Here is a 9,607-nt window from a genome sequence, read left to right as displayed (position 1 = left end):
CAAGGGCTGGCTTTATACCCTGGGACCAGCTGTACCCAGCAGCCAGAAAACCATGTGCGATGGCCTGATTGTGCTAATCAGAGCAGTGCAGTAACCCTGACAGTCTATCTGCGTTTCTGCTGCCCGGCCTGCTCGCATGCCTGCATGTTCAGAGGCTGTGATCAGTGAACGATATGCAAGACAGAAAGGCCAGGGCAGAGCCCAGAATGGTGCCAAAGCCACAGTGGTGCCAGCCGGGAGCGGTGTCCGAGGGGATCTCCAGGGTGTGATTTAGCATTTCTTCCCGTTTGGTTGCAGGACAAATCACATCTGGCTGCTTCAAAGCGTGGTGTCCTCCAGCTCTGTCAATCAGACTGTCTCCTACTGCACCTCCTGTAGCTCCTGCCACTTGCTCCAGGAGGGGTCAGGTCGCTTCACGCTTTGTTGTCAAGTTCAATGACTGCAGGTGCTGCCTCTGCAGCTGGTCTGGCCACTGGCACACCTGTTCAGGGGGCTTCATCCACCCTGCTCTGGATTCACTGCTCCCCCCCATTCCCTGGCCTGAAATCACCTGCAAACTACACTGCAATTGCTGTCTTCAGCTTGACCCTAGCAAGGGGCGATTTGGCTAAATGCTAAACTAAGCACCAGTCATGCTGCACTCATCCCTTCCTGGCCTGTGGTCCTCAACAGAGACCGTCATCGGTGCCACAGGTGACCCTTGTTCAAAGAGTTGACCGAATCACTGTATGAGGGGCATGGGCCTGATGCTTAGGATGCCTATGTTCTTCCTACTTCTGGCTCTTTCATGGCCTCGGCTGGTGGCTGTGGGCACTTTCCTTCTGGCCCCTGGGCCTTCAGCTGCCCAAGTGTGTCCTGTGATGGCAGCTGAGCCTGTAACTTGCATGAAGAGCTGCCTGACTCACAGGCTGCAATCTCAGAGGGAGCTGTGCCATACAATCCTGCATTGTTAAAAGCTGTCCTTCGTGATTGCTCTTCCTAGCCCTTAGCTACCTTCATTTTCCCCTCCTGTGAGGTTGTCCCACTTCGCTGCATTGTTCCATGCTCCCCAGAGCTTGCCTGGGCTATTGTGTGCGAGGCATAAATCTGTTAGGGTTAATTCTGTGTGAAGTGCCTGCTCTGCTGAGAAGAGATTGCATGTTGCATTCTGTAGTCATAACAGGACCCTTTACTGGAAGGGGCATGAGCGAAAATTAGATGCTAAAGAAAAGATCTTTATCAACATGGGAGATAAAGAGCAAGGAGTGACAGTCACTGAAGATGTCTTTTCCATGCTCACAGGCTTTCAAGAACTCTTGACTTTTGCTCCAACACAAAAGCATCCAAGGGTCAGGGGACAGCCAGACCAGAAGGACCACTACCATCTCGGGTGTCAGACCAGCCCCATTTCCTCTGTGCGGAGCCTGGGCTGCACACCTGCCAGCACCCTGCTGTGCAGGCATTGCCCCGCTGTTTACCCCGAGACCTCCCCGGCCCGTTTCCTGCGCAGAGTGCTGCACTGCGATGGGGCAGGGCTCGGGAGGTGGCAGTTGTGTGAGCTCACCCTGGAGGGAGGGGTGCTGGGGGACGTGTGGCTCTGAAGCTGCTGTCCCGCAGGAGATGAGAGCTGGAAATGCCCAGGGCCTTGCGTTGCAAATCATCCAAGGGGTCACAATCACAAACCTGTCACAGGGGAGAGAAAGGTGTGACACCATGGGAGAAGGGCTGAGCTGGCCCACTGGTGATGTGGGTCACTGGGGTGACTCCCAAGTAAGCTTTTTGAGGGGAGAAACATTTTATGCAGCTGTTTGCTTTCTGCTTAATGTTTTTGCATTGAGGAAATTCAAGCTTTTAAAGAAAAACCAAATAAAGGAAAAAAAATCAACCGAACTTTGCCTTTTAAGGTCATTAATGTGGTCAAGACAAGACGATAGCAAAACTTTCTCTTTCATGTTCTTGTTTTCCTCCAAATGCAGAGGCTCACTGCAGTGAATTCTTTTCCTACAGAGACCCACCCACCGAATTTCAGTGAACAACAACTGTGGCTGAGACAATCCTGCCTAAGGGCTGGTGTCTTGGGCTTGGTGTCTTCCTGGCTGGGGGGCCCTGCTGTGGCTCTTTCCCCAGCTCCGCTGGGGCTGGCAGTACCCTGCTGCACTAGGGATGGGATGTGCCACTGGGAAGATGACCTGCTGCAAGAGACCAGAGCAAGCAGCTGCAACCAACCGTCAGGAGCAATCAGTCATATCTAAATCGGCACAACTCCACCCTTCCTGGAGCAGAAAAACACCTGGGGGTGGTTGGATGCCCTGGTTGGTGCCCCACCAGGCCTTGCAGTGGGGACAGGATGCGTGTGGGGAGGGAGGCTGGGGGACAGAGCTCCTCACAGAGCTTCACCCATTTAGTCAGAATGTCTGTAAATACAGACAGACATATATATATGTCTGTAAATACATATATGTCTGTAAATACAGACATAATCAGGGCTGTGCAGCAGCACTGCAGGAAAACCTCAGTTGAAATCATTGATGTTTTATCTTGCTTTCGTAGCTTGCTGTCACTCCCCCAGGGCTGATCAGAACTCAAGTGCAGGAGTTGCAGCCCGTGATGCCTGCGCAGTGACGTAGCCTGCTGCCCTCTACAGCACCTTCAGCTTTGCCCTAACGCTTCTCTGTTCAAAATGCATTTGCGTCTCTCTTTCCACGATTCTTTTTTCCATCAGTTGCATGGAGTTTGGTTGGGCAAAAATTAGTAATGTGTAAGGCCCAGCTTTTAAAAATTACTTGGTAAATAAAACTGCCTCTGTCATGCTGTCTACACAAGTAGCTTGCATTTGAGTCAACAGGCTGTACCTGCCATTGGGTAGAGATTGAAGGTCAAACATATAAATAAGTTTAGACAGGTATGAGAGAGGTTTAGCGAATGATAAATCTGTTGACAACCGTTAATTGCAGTCATCCAGACGTATCATCTGCTGATTGCCTGATGCTGGCAGAGGCTGGCCAGGGGAAGGGTTGCTTTCTTGCCTTCTTCTTGGCCTCTTTCCTGCACTCTTCCCCAAGTGCATGTGCTGTAAGCATGATGCTGAGCTGGAGCAGCATGATGCAGCAGCTAAGCATGATGCTGAGTTGCCTGAACCTGGCCTGGTGCAGGCAACCCTCGCACAGCTGCTCCCACTGATGTTTCTCAGGGCATTGGGACAGGACAGTGAGTAGCACCAAAGGGAGGTGGGGTGTGGCTGTGGCTGCTGCAGCCAGACCCCCCCCATCTCCAGAACAGTCCTGGAGCCTGACACCCTCCTGGGAGCAGGGCAAGAGCACCCAGATGCACTGCCATGCTGCAGGCTGCTCGTCTCTGGGTGCCCTTGTCTGCAATTGCACTCTTGCCTTCCCGCAGGCTGCAGAGAGCTTTGCAGCTTCTTTTATGGAGCTGCTTCATCTCAGCATCTGAGGACGCCTGCTATGGCCATGGCTCTGGCGGAGGGTCCAGGAGGTGGCTGCTGGCCCTTGCACCTCCCTGGGTCCTTCCAAGGCCAGCACTTGGCAGCTATCAGGCAGATTCAAGTAACTTGTGGTCTCGATCTGCAGGAAAGAGATGACAAATGTTGCAGGACAGCGTGTCCCTCCTCTGCCCCCTCATTTCAAGGAAAGAACATCTGAACTGAAATGGCAGTGAAGAAGACATATCAAGATGAAGCTCAGCTGGTGCCTGTACAGATAGCAATGGGGAGCCACTGCAGAACAACAGGAACTTGTCCCCCAGTGGTGCCCAGCTGAGGAGGAGCCTCATCGCCCTCAAGCAAAGCTGGGGACATCCCTGTGGGGGCTGGCAGCAGCAGCTCTGCGGCAGGCATGTGGGCTGGGTTTGTGCAAGGCCCTGCTGTGGACCAGCCGCATGGGACAAGGGGACCCATGGGTGCTGGGATGCATCTCCAGCACCTTCCCAGAGCCAGTTCCCTATTGTGGATGTGCTGTGGAACCGTGGCAAGCTTCACAGGTACCTGGTCCCCTCTTCTACTGAAAGCCGAAGAAGCCAGAGGCTAGGGCAGAGCAGGGAATGAGGTTTTATCTTACTGGAACAGCTCATTATGAAGTAATTAGCCCTGCTTTTTACGTAGCACCTGCTGTGCTCGTGGAAGGGGCACAAGGAAGAGCCTATAATATTTGGCTGGTTGAGCGTGCCCAGCACCCCTTTGGAGGGTGCACTGAGCCTTCCCAGCTGCTCATCTGCCTCCTGCCATCAAAACCGTTTGCCTCCCACCTGCACCGTGCTCTCTGCAGATCTCCCTGGCAAAAAGCTCGCTCCTGCCAGCCATCTCCTTTCTAAGGCTGCTCAGTGCTGCCAGCTATTTGAGAAGCTACTTAGGACCCTGTCAGGGCAAGTTTCTTCATCTTCTGATCTTTTTAGGGACTCCCTGCCAACTGTCCTCTGCCTACAGGAGCAGACGTGTTTGCTGGAGGCCCAACCTGAAGCAAGAACGACCCGGAAGGACGTACAAGAGTCGCATTGGCCCTTTTGATTCTGGTGCTGTGCTGGGAGCATCTGTCCAGCCCCTTTGGGAGTGAGCTCTTGGTGCTGAAGGTGTGCCCTTGAACTCCTCTCCTCTGGCCTGCACTGTACTCACGGCCCAGTCTTCCTGCTGATTTCTGCTCCTTCAGGCTTGAAGTCTGCTGACTTTATCAGCATGAGCTTATTTCCACTCTGCTGACAGAAAAGCCCAAACTGCCAGCAGAAAGGGCCACCATGGAGGACCGAGCCCTCAGCTCTCAATGAGAACCACTCCTTGCTTGCACGAGTTCCTGCAGCAGGAACCCCCTTTGCATTTTCCACTTGCCCATGTCACGATCCAGGCTAGGACCTCTCTGCTCCTCAAGCAGGGACTGACTCCCAGGATCCCTGCTTGCCATGCCAATGGGAGAAATCATAGCTCTCTGCTCTAAACCTGGGGACCTCTCCCTGACTTTGTGCCAGTCTGGAGTGAGAACAAAGGTGAAAGCAGACAGCAGGGCAAAGCTTCTGCCATGATCCTGAGTTGAAAGATGCTATTTTCTCTGTCTCTTTGCATCTGTTGGGTGGGTCCATCCTGCCAGAGAAATGTGGTTGATGTTGTAACTTCCCTTTTTTCACTTTGGTAGGTGGAAATCTCACTTATTTCACACAAGGAGCTCTCCCCGCTACGTACTCTGTGCTGGGCCTTGGACAAGCAGCTGGAGAACACTGCTGGCTGCTGAGCCTCCCTCCTGCAGCGAGAGCCTCGGGCCAGCCATGACAGGTGAGTCATGAGGCAAACTCAACAGCTGGGCTGGGAATAACGTGTTGCAAGAACACGTCTCCAGTCAGGTTTTGCAGACATAGGGAATGATCAATGGTAGATGTTAACGCTGCAGTCAGGTCAGGACCCCTGGCTTCTGGTCCCAGCCATGGCACCATGCCCCTTCTGCAACGCGAGGCAAGAGGCAGCAGCTTTGTGCCTCAGTTTCCCTGCATGGACCTAGGCAGTGGGAAGACCCTGACCCATCTCTAGCAGATGCTTGGAGAGCTGAAGGTGGAGTGTGCAGCACCAGGGCACACGTAAGGCTTTGACCAGCTGGTTTCCTTTGAGCTGGGTGTAGCTGAGCCCCAGCTTCAAACACCCAGGTGCCTGGGCTTGCTGCTTTGATTGGACAGGACTTGGATGGATGCATCCTGAGAGACTGGCAGGAGACGGGCCCACGGAGGAGCCCAGAAGGTTGCATAGGAGCATGGAGTTTCCTCTTGGAGAAGGGTGTGTCTGGGCATGGGTGGTGCGCAGGGCACTCGATGATGGTGCAGTTGCTCTCAGCCAGGCTCAGGAGTGAATTTCACACCACAAAAGGCAAAGTGGTTACTGCCTTGGGCTGTCTGGGTGCTCTTGCTAGCATTTGGCTTTGATCAAACCAACGGATCCCACCCTCTCATTTCTCCTTACTGAGAAATGGTGACAGCTGCCAGAGACCATGTCAATACTCTAGTTCACAACAGGAAACTTTATTAAACAACAGGAAGCCCATGCTCATGCGTGGCCTTACAAAACACCTCACCCTTCTCTCCCCTTGCTCTTTCAGTGCCGCAGGGCTGGCAGACAGGGGTCTAACTCTCATCTCCACGCTGGGCAGAGCTGCTGGCCTCAGGGCTGGACCTGTGGGGCAGACTCACACCTGCCTCCAGCCCTCAAACAGAAGGTCTGCCCTGCTCCCAACGCCACTTCAACCCTTGCTCCATCGTGCATCCCTCGGCTGCTGACGTAGGCTCGGAAGATGGATGGCCCAGGGCAGAGCTGGCTGGTGAATCGCTCCTTCCCACTTCCCCTGGGCTCTGCTCAATATCCCGAGCTCAGACTGGACCTCCTCGACAGGAAAGGTTCCTGCTTGCATCTGGCTGCCATGAGGAATGTGAACATCATCCTGCAGCACTATAACTTCACGGGAAAGCTGACCAACCGGCAGTCCCGGGATGAGGGCATGGGCCTCATCCGCACAACCTTTGTCATCATCAGCTGCATCATCATCCTGGAGAACCTGCTCGTGCTGCTAGCCATCCTGCGGTGCCTGCGAGCCCGGCGCTGGGTCTACTCCTGCATTGCCAGCATCACCGTGAGCGACCTGCTTGCAGGTGTTGCCTACCTTTCTAATCTCTGCCTCTCAGGCAAGAAGACCTTCCAGCTTTCACCTCAGCTCTGGTTCCTCCGTGAAGGCATCCTCTTCATCGCGCTGGCTGCTTCCACCTTCAGCTTGCTTGTGACGGCCATTGAGCGCTACAGTGCCATGGTAAGGCCGATTGCCGAGAACGAAGCCAGCAAGACCCTGCGCTTGCGTGGCCTCATTATCTCCTGCTGGCTTCTGGCCTTCATCATTGGGCTGCTTCCGCTGCTGGGCTGGAACTGTCTGTGCGACTTCAATGCCTGCTCTGTCCTCCTGCCTCTCTACTCCAAGAACTACATCCTCTTCTCTGTGGTCATGTTCAGCATCATCCTTCTAGGGATCATTGGCCTCTACATCTCCATCTTCCAGCTGGTCCAGGCCAGTTCTAAGCAAACCACTTCTCGGCATAGCCGCAAACGATCCCTACGCTTGCTCAAGACTGTGCTGATGATCCTGGGCGCCTTCATCATTTGCTGGAGCCCTCTCTTTGCCCTGATGCTCTTTGATGTATTCTGTGAGACACAAACCTGCAGACTCCTTCACAGCCTGGACTGGACCTTGGCTCTGGCCATGCTCAACTCAGGTGTTAACCCCATCATTTACTCCCTCCGCAGCGTGGAGGTGCGCCGTGCTGTGGGAAGCCTGCTGTGCTGCTGCTGCCTCAGGGTTGGGCTTTGCAAGCCTGGGGACTGCCTGGTCATCACAGACATCAACTCTGGCTCATCCACAGAGAGCTCCCTGCGCTGCCGGGAGAGCTTCCGCAGCTCTGTGGCCCTGAATGCCCGGCCCAGAGCACCTCTCTCCAGCAACTCCAGCATGATGAGCAATCTCCCCAGCCTCTGAGAGGCCATGGGGAGAGAAGGGATGGCCAGACAGCCCGCCAGGACTTCACGCTGCTGGTTCTGGCCTGTCAGAACTGTCTGATGTTCAGCTCGGGCTGACCAGGTGCTGTCTCACCTCAGCTGTTAACCGTGGCCAGGCTTTCCAGCCCCTTTTGACCAGGATGTTGCTTCATTGTGGGTGCAGCATGGGAACAGTCATTGCTGCCCCGATGGGATATGGGCACAGTCTGGGATCGATGCCATGCTGAGACAACTGCTGTGCCTAGCTTCCAGGTGGGCCCTGCTCTGTGTGCACACACATAGATGCTGTACCTGCCCCGGCGAGGGCATTTTGCCCCAGGACACAATGAGGGACGGGATGGCTATCCCCATCGAGACTGCCCCAACCCTTTAGGGTCAGGCTAGGCTGGCAGTGCTGCCACAGCACGTCATGCAGGGCTGGAGGTGACACCTGAGTCTTCTCCTGTAGCTTACAGCCTTCTGGAGTCACTGCAGTGGCCACAGCTGCTGGAAAGGAATGTGGGCTTGGTGTCTTCGCAGGGAGTTAGGAACTGGTATTGCAAGTGAAAATGTGCGTGGCTGGGGTCAGCTCAGAGGTCCCTGGCCAGGAGCCACGTGCCCACCTGCTGTGCAGCACAAACCTCTCACAGGACCGGCAGAGGGCTGCAGCAGCAGCCTGATGCCTCACGGGACTGCAGAGGTGGGCACTGTGCCCAGCCAAGTGCTGTGACTGTTTCCAGCCTGGCAGTGAGAAGAGCTCTGCTGTGCTTCTGGGCACGGGTCTGCACCTGCACTGACAGCCTTGGCACCACCGTGTGCGATGGGAGGTACGACAGGACGATGACTCTGTTGTCTGGTGCCACCATGGCATCTGGCCAAACCCCTCGGGTAAGAGCAGAGGGGTTGCAGTGCCATGTGGGTTGTGCTCCAGCAAAACCAAGTTCCTTGCACAGTGGCGGTGCCCATCACGGTAGGCACTGCCAGGAGGTTGAGCAGCAGCTTCTAGATGCCTTTCTGTCCTATTGTCTCCAGTGGGGTCTGGATTACACCTGAACATAAGCAGCACGTTTTGTTTCCTCTTCCTTTCTGGGACAAAAAGGCTGCATCCTTCCAGGAACCTTTTTGAAAAAGAGCCTTTTGCAACAGAACAGATTTGCAAGAATCACTTCAACGGCCTGGAACTGTGTCATCACTTTGAGGGCAGAGTGGGGTGGAGCCTGCCCCAAGCCCTGTGAAGTTCAGCACAGCTGGGGAAAAGAATCCCAGCAGCTTGGAGCTCTACCACATCTGGAAAAGGGGAATAATCCATGCTCTGTTCTAGGGGTCATCAACATTAGAGAAGTGAGGGCCCCAGGAAGCCAGACTCACAGCAGTCGTCTATGCACTCCCTCTGCTGCCGCAGAGCTGGGCACTGCTGCCCTGTCACCCAAACCTCATGCCTGGCTGCAGCCCCTAGCCTGTAGGTTGCTGGCTGGTGTCTGAAGCATCAGGAGATGCCGAGCTGCTGTGACTCCATGGGCAGGAAGCTTATCCGGGTGCTGAGGTGCACGGACACAGAAGGGACTGTGGGATGGGGAAATGCTCCCAGAGGAAGGCTGGCTGGGCCTGGCAGGGGCTGTTGCAGGGCTCAGCAACCTGTGCAGCAGGGCCGCCACGGCTGGGGCTGTGACAAGCGCCAAGCAGCACTACCAGCTCTCACCGGGACAGAACAACGTGCAGAACGCCCGCCAGCACAGGGAGGACAAGACCAGGCCTGAAAAAACATCTGACACCAAAACAACCCCATTCCTGCCTGGGCCTGACAGAGACACGGCGGGCCCAGGAGGCTCGCGCAGCTCGCCGCAGCTGCCCCTGCTTCTCCTCCTGTCAGGGGGAAAAGGAGAGCAGTGCCCGCGCCCGGCAGGAGCCAGACCCAGCCCGGCCCTGGGGAGAAGATCCCCACAGCTCAAAGCCTGCTGGCCCGGCCCCTCGGCAGAGAGGTGCTGGGCCTCGCGCCCCTCTGTCCGCAATAAATCTCGGTGAGAAAGCCCCCGCTCGCTCTGTGTTTATTTCGTCTGCCAGGCGCCGCCGGGGGCCTCGGCGCGGCCGGAGGCTGGAGGGGGCCGGGTCCCGCCGCGGGAAGCCGGG

At 55.5% G+C, this 9,607-nt stretch overlaps 1 protein-coding gene across 1 annotated transcript; it reads left to right on the top strand.

The window, feature by feature from the left end:
• The first annotated feature begins 4,417 nt into the window (after positions 1-4,417).
• S1PR4 (sphingosine-1-phosphate receptor 4) lies at positions 4,418-9,230 on the top strand. Its single transcript, XM_040537884.1, has 3 exons — positions 4,418-4,560; positions 5,115-5,251; positions 6,063-9,230. The coding sequence occupies exon 3, from the start codon at positions 6,255-6,257 to the stop codon at positions 7,479-7,481; it is 1,227 nt and encodes a 408-aa protein (XP_040393818.1). The 5' UTR covers positions 4,418-4,560; positions 5,115-5,251; positions 6,063-6,254; the 3' UTR covers positions 7,482-9,230.
• Positions 9,231-9,607: the final 377 nt, after the last annotated feature.

Source organism: Cygnus olor, chromosome 26, assembly GCF_009769625.2.
Source record: "Cygnus olor isolate bCygOlo1 chromosome 26, bCygOlo1.pri.v2, whole genome shotgun sequence".
NCBI lineage: Eukaryota > Metazoa > Chordata > Aves > Anseriformes > Anatidae > Cygnus > Cygnus olor.
This window is presented reverse-complemented; position numbering and strand designations above follow the sequence as displayed.